The sequence below is a fragment of the Dryobates pubescens genome, chromosome 15 (genome assembly GCF_014839835.1).
Source record: "Dryobates pubescens isolate bDryPub1 chromosome 15, bDryPub1.pri, whole genome shotgun sequence".
Taxonomy (NCBI): Eukaryota; Metazoa; Chordata; class Aves; order Piciformes; family Picidae; genus Dryobates; species Dryobates pubescens.
In genome coordinates, this window is record NC_071626.1 from 6765978 (window position 1) to 6787697 (window position 21720).

The 21720-nt window shown below is 52.7% G+C and overlaps 2 protein-coding genes across 5 annotated transcripts; both read right to left on the bottom strand.

Moving 5' to 3' along the window:
* Positions 1–649: 649 nt before the first annotated feature.
* On the bottom strand, positions 650–14817 carry SEPTIN3 (septin 3). Of its 3 annotated transcripts, none has more exons than XM_054167572.1 (10): positions 14449–14817; positions 6741–6932; positions 6367–6495; positions 5490–5571; positions 4974–5111; positions 4497–4614; positions 3979–4074; positions 2656–2755; positions 2151–2202; positions 650–927 (listed from the first exon to the last, which is right to left on the bottom strand). In XM_054167572.1, exons 1-10 carry the CDS (start codon positions 14777–14779, stop codon positions 792–794), a joined length of 1374 nt encoding a protein of 457 aa, XP_054023547.1. In that variant the 5' UTR covers positions 14780–14817; the 3' UTR covers positions 650–791. The 3 variants fall into 3 exon arrangements, with proteins under 3 accessions (XP_054023547.1, XP_009900751.1, XP_009900750.1); XM_009902449.2 differs by lacking the exon at positions 14449–14817 and adding an exon at positions 12650–12870 and having other exon boundaries at positions 2656–2752; XM_009902448.2 differs by lacking the exon at positions 14449–14817 and adding an exon at positions 12650–12870.
* Positions 14818–15346: 529 nt separating this feature from the next.
* Positions 15347–20798, bottom strand: SMIM45 (small integral membrane protein 45). 2 transcript variants are annotated; one of them, XM_054167575.1, is made up of 4 exons: positions 20476–20798; positions 18450–18525; positions 16536–17993; positions 15347–16143 (listed from the first exon to the last, which is right to left on the bottom strand). In XM_054167575.1, the coding sequence occupies exons 1-3, from the start codon at positions 20527–20529 to the stop codon at positions 17785–17787; spliced, it is 339 nt and encodes a 112-aa protein (XP_054023550.1). In that variant the 5' UTR covers positions 20530–20798; the 3' UTR covers positions 15347–16143; positions 16536–17784. The 2 variants fall into 2 exon arrangements, with proteins under 2 accessions (XP_054023550.1, XP_054023551.1); XM_054167576.1 differs by lacking the exon at positions 18450–18525 and having other exon boundaries at positions 20476–20797.
* Between the last annotated feature and the right edge of the window lie 922 nt (positions 20799–21720).

Below are 21720 nucleotides of genomic sequence, written 5' to 3' on the forward strand. Positions count from 1 at the left end.
CGAGTGTGGCTCTCAGTGCTGGAGAGGGCAAAGGCACCCTCTGCAGCAGGAACATGTTCTTTCCCTTTGGGATTTGTTTCTTTTGGAACATATCATTATTTTCCCCAAGTACTTTGACACTTCTTGGATAGATGCTACAGCCCCAAAACTAACTCTGTCTCCTCCCACCAGCCACTTCCTCTGAACCACAAAACATGTCAGTCTTATATCAATCTATCCACTTACCAGCTACCATTTCCCCTTGGGAAGCCACAGCAAGAAATGGGAATAAAATGCTGGGCCACCATGTCCTTAGACCAGCCAGCTGCCTTCCCACCCACCAAGTACCCAAGAGAAATCTGCTGCCATCACTTGAGGACACGGCATGCACTGACTCCACCATCTCTCCTGGAGTCTCTCCTTGCCATGTCTCCAAGTGATAAAACCAGCACCATAGTATGCCCCATACTTCCCACCTCCAAAGCCCTCCTGCCCCCAGAAAACCCTCCCCCCAGTCCCTACTTCCCCCAGGCAGGACACACAGCTGGGACACAGAGAAAGGAAGGTGAGGGACAGTCCGCTGTGCAAAGAACAAACCAGGAATGAGGGCACTCTGGGAAGGGCAGGGGAGACACCTCTGGTCCCTCTCTGGCACACAGGCAGGCACACACTCACACACTCATGCTCTCATCCTCTCACTCACGCAGAGGATGCACCACGTGCTTCAGAGACAGGTCCATGGTAGAGTCAGGGGTAGCAGGGGTAGGCTGTGGTGTCCAGCAGACGCTGGGTGGCAGCAGGGGAGGGCTCATTCACAGGTTACTTTCGTGGTTTTCCTCTGTCTCGACAGCCATGGGGGGCAGCCCTCCGTTGTCATTCAGCCTCTTGGCCCTGTAGGTCTCGTAGTGGATGTTGTGAGTCACTTCTTTTAGGTCCTGAAGGTGGGTCCTGCAGGGAGCAAAGCAAAGGTCTGTTTGGGAAGGGGATACAATAACTGATACCTATGCAGTCAGTATTGATCTTCTGATGCTTTATTCCCTGAGACAAATGGATGATCCCTTCAGTCAGTCTGGCTAACAAGCATTCCCCTCTTTCTGCATGGGTGCCACCATATACAGCTGAAAGCTGGAGCATCAGCATTCAAGAATCCATAGGCAGGACACAGGGTGTGGGCTTACATCCCTGTCTGTCCTGTCCATCTCATACCTGTGCCACTGGGACAGCTACTGACCATCCTGGTGTGTCAGAGGAGACATGGGCTTAATCTCACCTGAAGTGGTGGTGAGACAAGGAAGCACCAGGAGGGTGTAACAGATCAGGCTGCAGACCACAACCTGCAGCACACTGCTGAGAGCATTGCCCCTAACCTCCACAGAAAGCCTGTGGGCTTGGATTGCTGTATGCTCTGTGATGGTCACTTGGTTAGGGTGTTTTTACTGGAAGACTTTAGGAGAGCATCTGCTGCAGAAGGTATCACAGAACAAAAAGAGGGCAGTAGGTTGATGTCAAAGCATTGTGCCTGTCCAGGAGTCTCAGAGCCATCATACCTACAGGTGGATTGCACCACAAGGTTCTGCCTTTGAAGTGTTTCCCTTAGGTTCTTATTTTTTATGTTGTTTTAAAACTTTATTGTATTTATGTGGAACAGAGCTGACCCTGGATCAGAGTCTGGGGCAGATATCACTTATGGTAAGATAACTTCATGAAACAGAGGAGAAATAATACAGGACAACGAATGCTGAATGAAATAGGGAGGTGCTTTTCACTTCCAGGTCCTATGTTCCAGCACATTTCCCAACCTGGTAGGAAACATGATACAGCTATCACTGGTTACCAATCACTGCTCCAGACCTGTTGGCAGCAACAAACAGAAGTTGTTGCCACCTAGTATCCATAATAGGATATAAAGAGGGTGGTAGTACCCTGCTTTTCTCCTGGTGTCCAGCTCATGCATGAAAACCAACACCTACTTGACACAGGGGTCATAAGAGAGGCACTAAAGCACTTTAGTACTCTAGCAGGGTACTTCTTACCTCACTTTATCCCATATAAGCTTTCACTGCTTGAAATGTACTCCATCCTCCTTTCCATAGGGGCTATTTCACTCTAAGAGGGTCTCACAAAGACTCCCTGCTCTTCAGGAGCAAACTGGTGCCTGGACATGGCCTTACCTGATGACAAAATCTCGAAGCAGGGCAAATTCACAGTGAGTGAGGTTTTCCACTGCAAAGAAAGCAAGTGATTGTTACATTTGGTTTTTCTCAGGAAGCCCTTTGCTGTTGCAGAGCAGGGGAAGGTCATTGCCATGGGGCAGGTTCCAGGTGGGCAGAGCCTGCATGCTTCAGGAGGGACAGGCAGTTGTCTGAATGGCACACTGTCGGGCACCGAGAGGTCCTGAGTCACATCAGTTTTCTTTGGGAAACAAAGGCAACGTCAGGAGCTCAGCTTCATACACCATGGTGTTCAGAGTGGCTCCAGCTCCTGCCAGCTGGTCAAAATGGTACTGCACTGACCATGGCAGTTTCCTCCCAGCAGAACTATCTATGAACTCTCCTCCTCCTTGGTTTCAAAAAGCTTATTGCAAAAGGCAGCCCTGGGAGATGTTATCCAGACCCTTGTCTGTTACTGGGGCCTGCAGAGATACTTTCAGCTTCCAGAAGTAAGGGGGATTTTTACCTTCAATGATTCCCCAAGGTGTTTTCCTGCCCAGGACTCTTTTGCCATTCACTTGGTACTCCTTGTCACTGCCCACTACAGCGAAGGGCATGCTTTCCTGCTGGGGAGAGACGTGGGGAGAGACCTATTGAACCCATTCCAGAGAGCAGCACCAGCACTGCTCCACATCCACCTTTCCTCCCTTCAGCTCATCAAACACAAGGCCTTCTCCAAGGGAAAAGATTCTCCAGAGCAACACTTCACTGGCTGACCTCTTTACCCATTAGTGCTATCCTTTGCATTGTTAGTTCTTGTTTTACAGGTGTCCTTTCACCCCCTAGGCTTAATGAGTGGCTTGCAGCCATGCTAAGGGCTCTGAAGTTTGAGGCAGAGCTTTTCTGCACCAAATTCCAGCATTTCTGAAGAGGAGGATGACCATACAAGTACCTTGGCATAACCAGGAAAGGGTCTGTCAGCCCAGGGCTTCTCATATGGGTAGTTTGTGGTGAGTATTTCTCACCAGGTTTGTAGTTCTTCACCAGTAGAAGATGGTTTTAAATAAGCTGCCCCCAAAAGACACATGAACATGCAACAAGTTTAATGGCTGAAGTGATTGTATAGAGAAAGGCCAGAAATGGGGTAAGAGTACAGCTTTCCTGGGGAATGGGACAGCAGGAGAGGCTACTGGGGACTCAAAATACCTCTAAGCACAGGGAGACCCTGCTATCCATAATGAGCATCTTACAAATGCATATAAATAGCTAAAAAGGGTGGAGGTCATGGGGCTGAGCTCTTTTCACTAGTACCCAGTGACAGGGCAAGGGGCAATGGGTACAAACTAGAACACAGGAGGTTTCACTTGAACTTAAGCAGAAACTTCTTTACTTTGAGGGCAACAGAGCACAGAACAGGCTGCCAGGGAGGTTGTGGAGTCTCCTTCTCTGGAAACTTTCAAAACCTGGCTGGATGTGTTCCTGTGCAACCTGATCTAGGTGGACCTGTGTTAACAGGGGGGTTGGACTAGATGATCTCCAGAGGCCTCTTTCAAACCCTACCATTCTGTGATTCTATGATCAGCCACACCCCAGGCCCCTTTGGTCCTTAGTGGTGGCCAAACAGTGCTCAGCAAGAGAAGGTGAAACACAGTGCTTCCTCACCCAGCCTTCACAGCACCTTGTAGTAACAGCAGGGACAAATGAAGCTGAGAAGGAGAGAGGACCATCCCTTTCATCACCGTATCTTTCATTCAGAGACCATGACACGCTCAAAACCTTGGAGTTTACCTCTGTTAAATAAGACCAGCTCTCATCCCCACTTCCCCACCCACAATAAAATGTTTCCTACCCTGATTTTGTCGTTCTCTGTTTTATCCTCCAAGTCCTCATCAAATTCTTTCTGGGGGTAAAACTCGATCCCATTTACTTCAAGCTCTTTGCGCACCTGGGCAGAGAGACATTTTGGAGTGCAAAGCAATACAGACCTAAAGGAAAGGTAGGCAGGACGGCAGGGCAAACACATCTGGGATAGTGGGAAGAGGCTGGAGGTATTATCCCCAGGGAAGTGTGCAGTGAAGTGAGGAAACACAACAGCAATGCTGAGTCTTTCTTCCCCAAGCCTGGTTACTGCCTGGCTCTGCAGTTCCCCTGACAGGATGTCAGAGGGATGCACACATTTCTCCCCCCTCTAACACAAGCCCTCAGAGCCATACAGAGCTGCATCTACAGGGCTTGTCCAGCACCCCACCACTGTGCCCTGCATGCCCTGGGGACTGTGTTGCAATCCCAGGAAGAAGGACACTGCTTGTTTCTCCCTCCTCCAAGCTGGGGCAGAGGAGGATCCCACGTAGAAGAGGAGATACTCACTCTTTGTTTGAATTCAGTCTTCTCCTCCAAGGTCATGGTGTCAGCCTTGGCAATCACTGGGATGATGTTGACTACCTTGCTGAGATGTTTCATGAACTCCAGGTCCAAAGGCCGCAGGCTGCATCCCAAGAGGGGACATCATGGAAAGGGTCAATTTACCCACCTGGCCTTTCATGCCAGTGGCTCTCTCAGGAGCAGAGCATCAACGAAACCTCCTTTGTATGCACCCCAATTGCTGCCACCATGCTCTGACCTCCTTCTTCCTATCCATCCTGCCCTCTCCCAAATCACAGTGGGCTTTCTCCTGCCTTTGTTATCCTAGACCCTTTCATGCCCCACAACACCTAAAGTGAAGCTCAAGAGTGGTCAGCCTGCAGGCAGGACCCCATGGTCTGTGGCTGAGGTGGGGCAGTAGAGGGCTTATAACTGTCACAGGGGCATCAAGGGTTTGAGGAAGGGTGAGGGATGTGTACGTACGAGTGGCCTGTGGGGGAGATGAAGTAGAGGCAGCAGTGCACTCGTGTGTCTGGAATCCGTTTCTTCCTTGCAATATTCACCTCCTCTTTCAAAAACTTTTCATATTGCTCATTGATGTATTTCTCAATAGGCTCCCAGCTGTGAAAGTGGGAGAGAGAAATGAGTAGACAGGTACAAATCCCCTCATGTTCCTGCCTGCAGCGTTCCCAGCTCTGACGGCAGCAAAGCAGGCTCAGGCATAAAAAAATCTCACTGTCAGCAGGGTTGTTTAAGAGTTTCTGTAACTGGGCACAGAAAGAGGCACTCACCATTTAATGTGTGCTACCCCCCCCCAGAATGCACAGCCCCGTGGTGTTCACAATCTCACATCCCCATTAGCAGCCCCCTGAGTGCAACAGGATCCCAGACTAAGGTCCAGGCCAAGCAGGTGAGTCACCCCATACACCATTTTAACTCCTACACCATTTTAACTCCAGCCCTTTCTGGGACAGGAGGCCTTGACCATGTAAAACTCACCAGTTCTCATTGTTGATCTGGTCCCCAAACCCTGGTGTGTCAATGACTGTCAGCTTCATTTTGACACCACCTTCTTCAATGACTGGGAAGGAAATGACAAAGCATCACACACCTCCCCAGGGACCTGCTCTGTCAGGAAACATGTCTCTGTGTCCCACAAAGGAGCAAGAAGACTCTGCTGTCATCCCTGCCCAGGGAGACTGACGAGGCCACGCCAGGTCATGCTTCAACAGTTGTACCCCCTCTTGCATTTCTGACTCCAAATTTTGGTAAGGTTTGTACCACAGCCACTCTGCCACAGGAAAAATGGATTTGTGTCTAGCCTGTGGCCCAAGGGTACTGCCTACCCTACATAGCTTGTCCTTCCCTCCAACACATCATCCTGAATCTGAGATAATGTTCATTATTCCACACCACTGCAGAAACTGTGCTGGTGCACTGGCATGAGGCAATGTGCTCTTACCAGGCTTAGGGTGGGACCCACCAATGCAGTTTGTATAGAATATTAAGCACCTGCAGGTGGAAATGACTTACAGCAGGGCTTAATCCCTACCTGTGGACAAATGTCTTGGCAGAAGAGGTACCTATAACTCCTTTTCCACCCCTCACTTTTGGCTGTGGCATCAGTGGCCTTGCTGTCCAAGAAAAAGCTTTGTCTGGATCAGAAGCCATCTAAAACTGGCACTTGTCCAATAGAATAGAATAGAATAGAATAGACCAGGTTGGAAGAGACCTTTGAGATCATCGAGTCCAACCTGGCTTCCCATGCAGAAAAGGTGCCTAAAACCAAAGAACTGCTTGCATAGACTACTGGGGTCTTCTGCAAGACTGTGCTGAAGCACCAGTATTGCCCCTTCCCCAGCAGCCTGCCTCTTACCATGCCCGATGGCTTTGATCTCCACTGTCTTGGGGATCTTCTCCTCCCGGTTCCAGCCTGAAGATTTGCGGCTCACCTGGGATTTGAAGAGGGTGTTCACCAGCGTCGACTTCCCCAGCCCACTCTGACCTGGGAGTTACAAAGAGGAAGCTTGTGAGTGCTGTCACAGCCCAGCAACATCAGCAGTCCCAGGGGATGGAGCTAGGCTGACAAGAAAAGGGGCTGTAGCTGTCTTCTCATCCTGCACAAGCTCTCCTTTCCCCCAGGGCAAACACTGTCTGTTTCTTTCTGCCCTCCCTGCAGGACTTTCCCATCCAGCCTCGTAGGACAGTCCCTGGCCATGGTTCCCAGTACCTCAGAGGGTCCCTGCCTACCTACAACCATGATGTTGAAGTCAAAACCCGTCTTCATGGTTTTCTTGCGCATCTGCTCGATGATGGTGTCGATGCCGATGTAGCCCAGCAGGTTGGCATTAATGCCCATGGGCTTCATTGGCACAACTGGTTTTTGCCGTGACTCTGGCACCAGCTCAGACATGGCTGCTTCGGTTTTGCTCTCCACTGGCCCTGCACAGGGAGAAAGATTACCAAAAAATCATCAGGGAGGTGTAACAGGGACCTGGCAGAGGGGCTGAGGGCAACTTTGGGCATCCATTTCAAGGGCTGCTGAGGACGACCGAACGGCAAGGTTGTAGCAGCAAGGCTCCGTGGTAGTTGTAGGCTACAGATCTTGAGTGGGGAAGCGGTAGAATGGCAACAAATGGATGTAAAAAGGGAAAGGTATAAATAATCCCCTTGGTCTGATTACTAACATAAAGTTAGTTGTGTAAACTACTTCTTGCCCTTTTCAGTTTCTTCACTCTGGCAGATGCTAGCTGGTGCTTGTGCTTAGCTGTTGCTGATCTTGGCTGCATTCTTGTTGTGGCTAAGTACTAACAGCCTACTCCCTGCTCTTCTCTCTCTCTTTTACCTTATATAGGGTGGGGGAGGGGGAAACTGTAGGTAACCCCCTGGTTTTGTGCAGGGGGGTTGTTGTGTTGTTCATAAGTTGTGTATGTTGCCTATTTTGTACAGATTCACTGCATTCCACGTTCCCAGGCTCTGGTTTTGCTTGCAAATATAGCTTCATTTGTTTCCATCTGAGCTAGTCTGGCAATTTTATTCTGGGGGGTAATTTCAACCCACCACAGGCTCTTCATGGAAGAACTTGAGTTGCCAGCACACTTTTCTATGCATCACTCCAGATGAGGAGGTGTAGAAGTGAAGGTGGTTGAGTATGCAACAGATGGCCAATGCCAAACAGCAGGAGCAGGCCCAGTGGAGCTGGCTGGGCTCCTAATCGTGTGCCCAAAGCTCTGCGTGTGTCTCCCTGGTTTTGCCTCCCAGTTCTCACCAGGATCTCTGGTGTTGGAACCCTCCAAGTTTAGCATGAAATTTACAATGGAACAGACTCCTGAAAATTGTCATGTGGCAAGTTCTGGCATTGAAACAGAGTCTGGGATTTATCAAGAGGACTTGGAAGCCTGGCCCTTGCTGGGGGTGGTTTTGTTACTGGGCATACTGTGCAGGCTGAGCTCCTCAGAGGAAGGCAGTGGTGGAAGTGCAAAACATGGCCACAAGCTCTGCATTTGCCTCCCACCCACAGGTCAATGATTTTTGTCATGCTCAAGAAACTAATCATCATGATCAATAAACTAATCATCTGCCCCTTTCCCTCCTCTCCTCCCCCTCAACGCTTCATGCAAAACAAACAGGCACAAAGAAAAGCCCTGCAGGCTTTCCAGCCTCCCTGACTCTGGGTGATGGCACACTCTGCTTGCGGGGGGCTCATCCATTTATCCCCATCTCTTGCCTCATTAGTGAGCAGCTCCTGCCGGCTGGGAGGAAGCTGAAGGTTGGGAGAGAACAAGGCACAGAAGAAAAGCTGTAATTGGTGGGGAAGGCAGAAGTGAGGGATGAATCTAGCAAGGAAGATGAAGGGGATGGGCATCAAATACCTTTCATCTACTAGACAGCTGCAAACTACAGCCTCTCCCACTCTGATTAATTGATGCCCTCATGCTTTGTCTCATTAGATGGTTATTTTTCCAGGACAGGGACAGAATCCATATTTGCTTGGTAAGCACTCCTCTTGTTTTGGATGCCACTTCAGTTCAAGTATCTCACACTAAATTATCCATTTCCATTATTTTGGCAAGGTTCTTTTGCTCCTCTCAGCAGAACCCACTGCCTGCAGAGGAGGATGTGAGCAGCCAGGCAGGCAATTGCTGTTTGGTAGGTGACACATGGAGAGGAAGGCAACTCAGAGGTCACCAAACTGGAGTCACTGACAGCTCTAGTCAAGAGTCCTCATGACAGCTCAGACAGGCTAGGGAGTGACCAGGGCTGGGGAGAGGTCAGAGAGATACTGTTCAAGGACAGAGTTCAGCTGCAACAGGCTGTGTGGCTGGCTGGTGATCCTGTCTGTAATTCCCACATCAAAGCAGGCACATGGGCTGCTCTATGCAGCTATGGTGTGCTGAGGGCAGACATTGTGGAAGAGCCACTCTTGGCAGGGAGAACAGTGCCTCCACCCACTCATTTTACAAGCCTTGGGAAGTCTTTTATGTTAAACTGGGAGAAGGGATCTTCCTTCCATGTGACAGGATGGTAACACAGCCCCCCACACACAGCTCTGTGGGTAACATCTGGAGGTTCTCCTACCACCTCCATTCCACCTTGCCCACAGAGGAGTGGTCTGCCAGAGGATGGCTCTTCCCCACTGAGCAAGGGCACTCTGAGCTATCATCATCCTCTCCTGAAGCACTGAGCAGCACCCTGTGGGGATCAGAGCACAAGACAGACTGTTGGCCTGAGCCATGCTGGCAATCCAGAGCACCTCATGCTGCCGGGCAGCTGCTGGAGGAGGCAGCCTGCCGAGCTGAGCACATCTCAGCTGCAATGCACTCTTACACCTGTCACAGCTCCTCTGTGCCTTTCCTACTGACAAAGCGTCCCCTGGGGCTCCTGTTGTCTTCTTCCACCTTTCTCAAAGCTGCTGCCAGCCAAGAAAGCCCATCTCTCTGGCACAGCATGCAGAACCAAGCCAGCCAGCTGTCCTGCACCCTTTTCTCATCCTCTCCTGGGCTGCCCTACACTGCCTGTAACATAGCTGCATGACTGTGCCATGCCCCTCATCCTGCTGCATCATCCTCCACCTTCCCAGAGGTGGACAGAGAACAGGTCAAGGTGGGAAGAAAGCCCGGCTGAGCAGCTGCATAGGATGGGTGCAGGACCTGGGCCATGTGGCTTGCAACTCCTTTGCTGCCCACCCAGCAGCTTGTCCTCAGAGTGTCTGTTGACCTCTTTTTTATTCCTTCAACAGCTTGTTCTTACACAAGGAGGAGGAAGGAGGGCAGCTGCTGTCAACTAACCTGAAGGCTCCCAGTGAGGTTCATAACTCATCCCTCAGTCTTACCAAGGGACACTTTGCCCAGAGCCAGCAGATGTTGTCAACTCTGCTGTGGATTTTACAATCCATGGCCATCCCTTTGCAGGCTTCGCTGCTGGAGCCAGGAGCTTGCAGTGGTTGGAGCAGATACTTCAGTCAGGTTCCTAGGAGCCTATAAAAAGCTCTGAGACCAGGAGATAAGAACTCCAGAAGTCTCCTTAAATTTCCTGGATTTTGTATCAGTGATGGGCACGGGTGATTTTGGATCACCCTGGGCATTCTGATTTTGGACATTCAAGGTCTCAGGGTAGAGAGCATCTCTTTCTTCCTGTGTGGAGTGTTCAAAGATTCATAGAATCACAGAATGGTTTGGGTTGGAAGGGACCTTAAAGATCATCTAGTTCCAATCCCCCCACCATGTGCAGGGACACCTTCCATCAGACTGAGTTGCTCAAGGCTTTATCCAACCTGGCCTTGAACACCTCCAGGGAGCTGACATCCACAGACTCCCTGGCCAACCTGTTCCAGTGCCTCATCACCCTCACTGTAAAGAATTTCCTCCAGTGTAAATCTGCCCTCCTCAAGCTTCAATCTATTCCCTCTCATCCTATCACTACAAACCTTTGTAAGAAGTCCTTCCCCCAGCTTTCTTGTAGGCCCCCTTCAGGTACAGCGATGCCACTATAAGGTCTGCTCGGAGCCTTCTCTTCTCCAGGTTGGACAGCCCCAATTCTCACAGCCTGTCCCCACAGGGGAGGTGCTCCAACCCTCTGCTCATCCTATACAGCCTCAGGAAGGGAGGTTCCATTTTGCAAAGTTCCCAAGGGTTCAAGCTTTTTGCACATGATTTTCCATCTCTTGACTCCAAAATAGAAACCCAAGGACCTGGCTGCAAAACCAGGGCCAGAGCTGGGACATGAAATGTGTCTACCCTGTCTCCTAGGAATGGCTCTGTTTTACATGCAGTACTGCTAGGGCTGCTAGCAAGCCTCATTAGCACTCTGACTGGTCAAGGGGTGGCATTATGCATACTAGGCACATCCCATAGCCCCTCCAGCTGTCCCCTGTAATGAATACATGACAGGACACTATGGCCAAGACAGCTGATAATGAACAGAGGGTTAGCCAAGGTTAACCACTTACATCCGTTCTTTGCATTGCCACCCTCTCCCCTGCTGCTTTGTTCTCAGTGCTAAGTGAAACTCATTTAAGAGGGAGATTGCTGGTGCCTGGTTCCCTGAGGGAGGGGCCCCAGACTGGCCACAGGAGATGCTAAACGCAGCTCCAGAGCAGGGAGAGGAGCGGCATCTGGCACTCAGGGCCAGAAAAGCAGTGGTGCCAGTGGTTTCATCTAGCTCTTGCTTCTGACACCCACTGATCCACCCCAAAACCTCTCCCTGGAAGGCTGTAATGCGTGGCCAGCAGCAGACACCACTACTGCAGCACGACCTTCACGTCTGCCTGACTCTGACACTCACAGCAACCAGCTGGGGACAGAGGTGGCCCTGCAGGTCTTTAAGGGTTCAGGTAGTAGGGACTAACATCTCCTCTGTCCCGATAACCCAGATACAGCCACATCCCCTCCCCCCTCCTTCCCGTCCTTTGTCTGAGTAGCAAGAGGGAGGGCTGCAGTCACTCACCACAACCCAGCTTCCAGCAAGGAAAAGCTATTTAACCCCCACATAAAACATGGACAGCCTTGCTGTGGCTCTCCTCCTGTGTGCCACAAGGCTGTCCTGCTCTGGCTGGAGGCAGGTGAGACGTGTGGCCCACAGAGATATCTCACCCCAGTGTGAAAGTAGCTGGCAAGAGTGGGCCCTCCACCAATGGATTCAGATCCTTAGGAAGGAAATCAAGCAGCTGCTTCAGTAGCACAGCCTCCCAGAGGCTTGCAGGCATTGGGATTTGCTCATGCTTCAGATCTGCAGAGCTGCTGAATTGAGTATCTCTCCAGTGGAAAAATCCCTTTTCCCCCTCAGTTTCTGTGATGACTCCAGGCCACCCCTCTCAGGTGTCTGAGTCAAAGGCCAAACAGTGCCAGATGCACCACCTGACCTCAGGGTGCAGAACAGAGCCCTTACTCTTACCAGATCTTTTTGCCTGGCCTGAGAATCACCAGGCATTTCGAGTGAGGCAGGAAGACTCATTCCAGCCTTTTGGGCTGCCTCGGGCTTCTCAGCAGCAACCTTCCTTCCCCTCAGTGCTCTGCAGAGGGCTGGGCAGAAGCCTGGCTCTGCCGAGGCTGCAGCGAAATCTAGGGCAGCATGTGCTCCCTGGAGGTGCAGGAGCTGGAGGTGAATGGGCTGGACACATCCTCTGTCCAGCCACTGCAGGGCTACATGCTCTCCTCAGCCTCTGCTGTCCCCTTGGTGCCTCTCCTGGGCCATGCAGCCCCTAACCCACAGGCCAGCTGTATCACAAGGCAAGAGGATGCTGAGCACCCCTGGAGCAGGACACCCATGCCTGTCCTCCCTGCTCTGCCTGCCGGCTCCTGCACAGATGCCCAGGGAGTGGCACAGGACATCCCTGCTTCCCCCGCAGCAACTGCCTGTCACTGGCAAGGGACAAGCCAGTCTCTGAGCAGCTTGTGGGCTTTCCCCAGCCCTGGACCAGCTGGGATTATCTCTTTCTTTCAGAGCAGCCCCTGGCGCCAGCTACTCCCCATCAGCACCGCAACCAGCCCTGCTTGTCCTCCTTCATGGCAGACTGCTAACACCGAGAAAGAGGAAAGACAAAGCCAGCTCCAGGGCCAGAGCTGAGGAGCGTGGGGACACGGCATAAGGTGCCTGCACAAATCCCCGGCAGCATCCGTCCGGCATCGCCCAGCCCTGCCAAGCCCCGAGCATCCTCCTACCTTTGAACATGAAGCTTCCTTTGTCTCCGAATCCTCTCCCAGGGGGGTGGGTCTCCCCCCACTTTTCTAGCCTGATGCTGGGGCGGCACAATAGGCTACGAGGCTCCGCTTTTACCTCTCTCTTTCTTCCCTGTGTCCTCTTCTCCCCCTTGTCTCCTTCCCCTCCTTCTCCAGAGGCTATTTCAGTGGAGCGTGGATGCTGGTGCTGCTCCTTCTGCCATTGTCATGTGACCTGAATATTAAACATCGCTGCAAAATCTCCCCCCGCACCCTCCCCCGGCTCCATCGCAGGCCCCTGCCAATCCCCTTGCCTGGGGAGCCACGGCCCTGGGGATCAAGAGGTCGCCGCCAATGAGCCCCCCTTGGCCCGGAGGGCCCCCTCTTGCACACCCACACGGGCCTTTCTTGGCCCTTTCCCTCCCAATCCCCCATCATTTCCAGCACCTCTGCTTGTTTAGGGAGAAGGATATTTAACCCCTCACAGCCTCACCCCAGCAGAGCTGAGAAAGTGTGCTCTTTCCCCCTAGATATTTATGGGGCTGGGGGGGGACTGCAAGGCCTCCTGCTGCTTTCCTGGAGGGAGGAAATTCAGAACATTTTGGCTTGTCAAAAGCAATTTGCCCTTCAGCTCCACTTGTGGAGGCGTGAGAAACCTTTTCTCCTCTGGCACCACGATTCCTGGCTGCTAGCCTGGGGTGCAGCAACAGAGCAGCGCTGTCCCCTCTTAGCATGTGTGCACACGTGTGTGCATGTGTGTGTGTGTGCACATGGGTGTGCATGGGGGGTTGTGTGTGTACAGGTGTGTGCATGTGTGTGTGCACAGGTGTGTGCATATGTGTGCACCTGTATGTGCATGGGGGGGTGTGCATATGTGTGTGTGTGTGCATGCATGTGTGAATGGGGGTGTGTGTGCATGTGTGTGCACAGGTGTGTCCAGGTATATGCATGTGTGTGTGCATGTGTGCACATGTGTGGTGAGCAGGGAGGGGGCTGCCACCCAGGGCCCATGTTGGGGTATGGATGTCACATCCCTGTGTGCTTCTGGCAGGTCTGTGTGCCAGGTGGTGCTCACCTGCCTGCCTCTGGTGGCTGTGCCCACACCTGGAGAGCTGTGCAGATGCCCCTAGCTGCTGACACCTTTGGAGGGGGCATGCACTTCACTTTCCTTCTTCTGTGTTTTCTACTACATTTGCAAGCCCTGGCCCCACCAGGCACCAACCCCCACCATGCCGTCCTGGGACTGCTCTGAGCCTCTGCTCAGTGGATGATGGGTCTTTCCTTTCAGGGGTGTCCCCGAGTGTCCCTCCACCACACAGGAGCCCCTTTGGTGGGTGCTGGGCTGCGAGACATCTGGCAGATTAGGCAGGGGGTTTGGGCACCTCTTTATGCAGCATCCAGGGGGAAAGGGAACAGCACCTTCTGTGAGTTATGGGACAGTTAAGAAATCACTGTTGGTAGTTACCCAAGCTAGGCTGAGTGGTCAACAGACTGCTTGTCTCCTGACAGGCAGACAAACAGGCATCCCAGCACCTGCAGTATCTCCTGAGACGCTGCACCAGGCTCTCTCCGCACAGGCTCACCTCCCACAGGCTCACCTCCCACATGTCTTTGCCCACGCACACCCCTGGTGTGGGCAAAGGGGAAATCACTCCCAAGGAAGAAAGCCCTCACCCTCTCCCATGTCACACCGCTGCTTCCTAAGGGCTCTGCCCATGCCAAGCCCCACGGAACCATCAAGAGACTCCTTGATGCCTCCTCCCCCGCGCCCAGCCCATCTCATCCCCGCAGCAGAGACCCACCGGAGTGTGGTGGGGAGCTGGGCACTCCCATCCTCACTGCCAGGGCAGCCTCAGCCCCGCCAGGGCCGCCGCATCGCTGGGGTCCCTCAGCCGTCAGAGGCCGGGGGCGAGGGGGCACGAGGGTGACAAGGGCCGGGCTCCGCAGCCGCTCCCATGGGGGACCCCCACAGCCCCGGCGCAGGGTCACCGAGAGGCAGCTCCGCTTCGTGGAGGTGGAGGGGGTTCCGAGGAGGCTGTCCCGGCGCGGCGGGGGTCCCGGGATGCGGCTGGGGCTGGTGGGACCACCTGGGACTGGCAGGCGGCTGCGGTGAGCGGGGACGTCCTCCTCCATGGCGGGGGGCAGCAGGCTGGCGGCAGCGGAGCGAGGGCAGGGGCCAGGTGGTGCTGGGCTAGGTGATGCTGAGCCAGGTGGTGCTGGGCCAGGTGGTGCTGGGCCCGGCCACAGCGGCCCAGCCCTTTCCCGCTGCCGGGACCGGAGCGCCCCGGGGTGCGGCACTCCCCGCAGCCGCTGTTGTGCAGGGGCCCGAGCCCCCGCCAGCAGCCCTGCCGGGCCAGCCAACCCACCACTGCCCGGGACAATGGGGCGCTTGTGGCTTGCCCAGCATGCTCCCACGCTTGGCGCCATGGCTGCTCCTGCCCCATGCCCCTGTGCCTTCCTGGCCTCTGCACCAGCAGCCCCACCCCGTGGGCAGCCTCATGCCAAGGGCAGCCCCAGGCGACAGCCCCCTGCCCCACTCCCATGGCAGGAGGTGGAAGGGGTGGAGAGCAGACCCACCAGGTCAGGTCTGTGCCCTCTGCTCCTGAGGAAAATGTGTGCAATACAAAACCCAAACACAACCTCCCTTCCCAAGCACATTAAAATCTCTGAATTTTTAAAGTGTTTTCTCATCCTCTCTTCTTCTTTTATTTAGTTATTTATTTTCTCCTTCAAATGACAAATTCCAGTTCAACAATTTATGCCCCACTGAGTAAGTTCAGTGTTTGCTTGTTGAGTGCTTGACCAGGTTAATGCTTTCTTCCTTTATTCTGCTTTTCTTTTACTTCTTTGTTAATTTGATTGTTCCTTCACTTTGCCAGCTTTGAGGCATTTTCAGGGTCAGGAGGACATCCATTACAGGGAGCTAGCTTGCCGCCCTACACCTTCCTAGCTATAAAAGAGACTCCAAAGTGCAACATACTAACCAAGGAGGAAAGGAGAAATACGTTTGAGTGGTGTGGGATGAGAATACCTGTGGTATGGTGGAGAAATGAGAGCAAAGAGGAGAGCTGGGCCCTCAGCACCTGCAGCATAGCAGGGGGGATCTTTGCCTGCTTTGGGTGGCCAGGGCTGAGGGTTGGAGGGGAGAACCACCCCACACTGAACCACTGTGACCCACAGTGAGCCATGGAGAGTGCTGGGAGAAGGTAGAGCTCAGGGTGATGTAACTTCTCTGCTGCTTTGAAGGCAAAAAGATAGAGGAGGTGGAAAAGACCAATGTGATGCTGTGCAGTATTTCTATCACTGTATCTTCTCTGATGCCTTACATGGTTTAGTTCAGTATCTGTGACTACTTCCCTTTTCCCTGAGGTCTGGCTGGCTGCACAGGTCCCACAGAGGAGAAAGAATCTCAGATTTCAGGCAGCATTTGCCTTTTGCACAATTATTCCCAGATAGCACTGTAGTGTAGCCAGCACAGAAACCAGGCAGGTGAAGACCTATCTGTTGTGAAAAAACATCCAATGGCGAGATGGGTGAGGGAAAGACTCGCAGCAATCAATATGATTGATAAGCAAGCTTCAACTTTATTATTCCACACTTCCTTATTTATAGTCTTATGCATAGTTAATTCTATTCTAATGTAACACACACTATTGGTCTCTCTCTAAAAGGGTTACATCATTGTTTGCACTGCTCTGTGGAATTTCTAGCTCAGTCTAATTGCTCCTTTTCTCAGCTCCTTATCTTGTTTGCCTCCCATCTAAGGGGCAGCTTGACTTCAGCATACCAAGCATCAGACTTTTCCACAACTCCTACTCCATTGCTATATTAATAACAGAAAGTCCTTCAAGGCCTAATTTGCACAGATGTTCAAACCATTTCCCAACACCTATCCTGTTTCAAAGGTCCCACAGGTCCTTTCTGCCTGCCCAGAGTTGGAGGTATGCAGCTTCCAGAAGGAACAACAGGAAAATAAAGCATGAGCCACACATTTTGTTACACATTTTTATTCCACTGGGAAGGACTTTGACACTGTTGGCAATAAAGCCCTTCATACCCATGGAAAATACCTGGCTTAATACTGATTGCATCAGGACTAAACAGCACGAAGCATAAGCCAGAGGAAATGAATAACTAGTTTCTCTCTAGTTCAGCCCTGACCTCTTTGTTGTCTTCTTTCTGCTTGGTTTCTGTGGTGAGTTGTGGGCAGAGCAGAGTGAAAACAGGCAGGACAGCACATGGAGGGACAACAGTTAAGGAAGAGCCCATCCATACCATCCCTGGGACCCTCAGTGCAGGGGACTGAACAATTGCAAGCTACCTCCCAGACTATGCCGTCTCACTCTGCAACAGACGAGCAGAAGGTCAGGCAGATCACGAGAGGCTTATGTGATAAGTCTGGCAGCACCCCTTCATGGAGAGCTGCAAAATATTCCCAGCTTGACACAGGACTTGGACAAACCTCTTTAGTAAAGATCTTTAATTAGCATGTGGTACATCTGGAATGGTTGTTCTCCATCTCCCAAACAGACACAGAGAAGCAGTGAGCCTTCAACAGGGGTAAAGGCATTCAGTCTCAGGGGGCTTGGTGAGCCCTTGGCCCCTGTGCACTGATCTTCAGCAAGGCTACCATCACAGCACAAAGGGTGGGTGCTGTGAAGAGCTCAGCTGAAGTAATGATCTGGGTTGAAATGCAATTTATTTCCCCCCAAATACCCTCTGGACTTCAACAATCTGGGTTAGATTTAATCGAATGAATGGGAATAAAAGGCTCTGTATCCCTTTGCAAGCCTGGTAACACTGTAGAGACCTTTCCTGCTGAAGGCCCTGTCAAGGTGCCAGGCAGCTCAAGCTCAAGTCCCTCATTAACAAGGGACCTTTCATTTAAGTGATTCATCAGTCTTGGCCATGAGGAGAAGTAGAGCTCCTCGGCTGGGTGAAGGGCTGTGAACACAAGGGAAGCCCCAAGTCTACAGTGCCACACAAACCTTGCCTAAGAAGCAAAGGGGCAGCAAGATCAGCAGAGAAGCAAAGTGATGATCGGTCCTGCTTATGCAGGGCAGGGCTGTTGTCCCAGCCAAGACCTGTGGAGCTCTGCCCACCCAGAAGAGGCTCTTCTGGACTTGGTGGGCAGCATGTCACACCTCGGGCACCCCGAAGGCCAAGTTGTCCCGAATCATCAGTGTCTTCCGAAGGTCTCGGTCCATGATCGGTCTCTGCGTTCGCCACTTGTGGGCTTCCTGGAGCCCTGGCTCAAAGTAGTAAATGCAAGCTCCAAAGCCCACCAGGATGAGAATGGAGATCATCAGATACACTGGCACAAACCAATCCAGGAAGTGGGGCATGGCTGCCAGAGAAAAGAGGAGAAAGCTTGGGGACACCAACAGTCACCTCAACAGGGGTTCATCAAGAGACACCTGCCAGCTCTGCTGCACCCTGGGTTGTGCTGGGTTGCACAGCAAAGCACCTCAGCCTTGCAGAGAGAGCAATCCCTTTGGCTCATCACTGGGACCCCCCCTCACTGCATAGCAGTCCCACTCCCTTCCCACAGAGGGAGGTGAGCCTGCACCTCCAGACCCACGGCCAGCAACTAAAGGTAGGCAGCAGGTAAGTAACAGCTGCTGCTCATCTTCTGCTTGGGGGGATATCTGCTGCCCCTTTCCCTGACACTCCACAACCCCTTTGAACTCCCAGTCTGAGCTGGTCTGGCTCAGGGCTGAGCCCTCACTTGCTGCACCCCTGTTTAGCGTCCTGCTTTGCCAGAGCTCAGGGACCTTGTGGTCCTTGGTTCAGAACAACTTACCAGGAGCAGCTGATCTGCCTTGCCAGAAGCCCTTTGCTACCCAAGTGTGGAGTGCTGAGTCCTGAGCAGTGCTGCCCTGGGGAACACAAAGCAAAGTGCTGCACAATTGCTGTCAACCCAGCTCGAGTGCTGGGTCGAGTAAGCAGGAGGGAGTGGCCATCTCCCTGCCTAGCCTTCAGGGATGAATATTTCCAAAGGGATGGACAGATGGAGTTCCAGACCTACAACCTGCTGGCATCCTGGCCCTGCAGATGCTGTGCTTAGGGCATACACTCTTGACTTGGGGCCATTTAAAAGCTGCAGTGGTGCCATGTTTGTGCTTATCCCTTATCCTCATCCTTTGGGAGGGAAGGAGCAACCCACGTTGCAACCCACTGCAGTGTCCAATTTGTGTCTTGTGAGTCCCAGCTGCCCAGTCTCATGAATCATCCATGAGGGTGTGGGTCATGCAGGGGCAGAAAGAGAGATTGAGAAGCATCCCCCCCAAAAAATCCCACCCAAACCAATCCACAGCCATGGCCTCTCCCATTTGGCCATGAGCTGCGGGGCAGTCTGAGTGCTGCTCCTGCCTCTCCATGGATACTTCTGCTTTCTATAGACAAGTAACTTGAGAGGAACCCTCCTGCCTCAGCCCACAATAATGTCATAGACATGTTATGGGGAACAGGGGTCCCACTGTGGGGTTTCCCTTGCTCAACTGCTCCTGGGGGACCATGGAGGGAATTAGGCACAAATTCCCCTCCCTGACAGAAACTGAGTCTGAGGTCCAGGTTTAATCAGAGGTCCCACAGCACATCTTTTCTACATCCTCTGCAAAAGTATCTCCTATGCACTCCCTGCATGCCCCAGATGCTGCCACAGCCTGGCTGTGAGGCCAAGGCTACTGCAGACCCTTTCTCCAGAGGTGCACCAGCAGCTGGTACCTGTCCCCAGCTGGTGACAGCAAAGGGAATGGTTAGGGAGCCTGGGAAGGTGACACTGGCTTGGACCCCCTGAAGTGACAGAAGGAAAACTATCAATCTCATTTCTTTCCTTGATCATCTGCTTTCCAAACCTGGGGGTGAAGCTGCCATCCAGAAGGCAGCACAACAAAAAGCAGCCCTGCAGACTTGGCCATTTATCCTTTCTCAGTGACCAGCAGAGCCAGCATTCCCCAGCTCCTTGCCAGCAACCTATTCTTCAGTCTATTTGCTATGCAGCCCTCACCTCAGGCTGCACCCCCCCACTGCTCACCCATTCCTGCCCCCCAACAAAGGGTCCCTGCCACAACCAAGCCAAAGACTGGGAGAGGGGGATCAGAGCCCCCTGCCAAGCCTCTGCAGGGCCAGGCTGGCAGTGAGTCTTCAGGTGGGTGAGCAGATTTTGGCTGCAAATGATGAGAAGAGGGAGTTTCATTCAAAGATGTCAGCTTTCTGGAGCAGCTCTGCAGATATTAAACGTGCCTTAACCCTTGCTGGGCCAGCTAATCTCACCACCTTATCTTGCAATGGGACATCTGTGTCTCCACAAAGACACAAAGGAGTCCCTGGTCTTTCAGCTGAGACAGCATCTCCTAGAGGTAAGCCAGCTGGCCCCTTTTAAACCCATTCTACACACGTCACTCCAGCTGCCCTCCCTCAATGTCACCTCCGGATCTCCAGTGCCGCCTCCCACTGCTCCCCAAGAAGCCATGGGTACACTCTTGGGCACCCAGGGAAGCATGCTGCAAGTGACAGGGCAGAAACTGCACAGAGAAAGGGGGTTTGCAGGAGACAGGGAGAGGCAGGGGTGAGGAGGCAGAAGTGGTAACCATGAGAGTGCCAGGGCACAGGTGACTTTGGGGGTGAACCTTCCCACGTCCGTGGTCAGGAGCACAAACCAGATTGCTGCGTTACCGGCCGTGGGCTCAGCCCAGCCACAGAAGATCTCCCACAGAGACTGGGCATCCCAGGACAGTCTGCAGTATGGGGCAAGGAGCTGGGGATCTGGTCATGAGCCTGCTCCCGTGCATTACAACCCTGACAAGCACCCACTACCTGTCACCTACCTCCTTCCACAGGCACAGGGCACCGGGATGAGGCTGTTCTGTTCCCTCCGGCATTTGCCGGGGCCCAGCCGGGATGAGTCAGACTCCTTTCCAAGCCAGGCAGTGTCGAGGAGAAGAGACCCTGCTCTGGGAGAGCAGGGCGACAGTGAGAGGCGACAGGCACGGGGTGGGAGGGACGGCTGGCGGGACTGTGCGGGGATGATGACACGCAGCCGGCAGCGTGGCCTCATTTCCCACCGGGGCTCCTGGGGGCTTCCCCCATCGCTTTCCCGGCAGCCTCAGCCCCCTTCCAGCCTCCCCAAGGCACCCTACCAGCAGCGTCCCCCCCGCAAAGGAGACACCGTCTGCAACCAATTTTAGCAGCAGTTGTTATGGCAACGAACCTCCCGAGCTCAGCCGCACATGGTACCCGGGCGAAAGCCACGGGAAAGGGGACCGAGGGATGCTCTCCCCCCTCCTGCATCATCTGCACTCCAGGCTGCAGCGCTGGAAGTCCTGCTCTCTGCCAGGCTGAGAAGGAAGAATAGGGCTGAGGAGGAGGAAAAATGCTGGGAGAGATGTGTGTGTGAGCTAGGGCTGACAGAGATTTATGGGATTTTAAGGCTCCACAGATTTGGTGGTGTGCCCAGCCTAGGCTCTGGGAGCTGGTGGCTCGTCAGCAGTGGGATGGAGCACAGAGAGGGAGAGGTGGAAGAAGAAGGGAGGTTAGTACTCCCTTTAAGGATTCTATTCAAAAAATAAAATACTGAAACCTTTGACCCAAAGTATTTTACAGCAGAAAACAGCAAAACATTGCTGTCTGAAGTGACACTTCTGCTTTCAGTGAAATACCCGTTCTCCTGGCTCCACACCTGCCTCTGTCATTGCTGCTGCTGGAAGTGGTTTTGTTGAAACCTTTCAGCAGCACAGAAACAGGAGCAACCAAAGTAGTTTTGTGGGTTTGTTTTGGTTGGTTTGTTTGTTTTCATTGTACACAGGGAAATGTTCATCATGACCCAGAAGTCGTTTTAACACAGAAATTGTTGAGGAATGGCTTGAATTGCAGGGACATAGTTCTATAGAACAGTTGCTTGAACAAAGTGTGTAGGCTGTACTCCATCTAGATGCTTGCTGCTCGCAGTGAGCAGGTACGCTGATGTAGGGGGATTATCATGACCTTGAAGCCTTGAAGCTGTGCTGGCAGCTGCAAGTATAGATAAAGCAGAGAGGGTCATCATGACCTTGAAGCTGTGCTTGCAGCTGTGA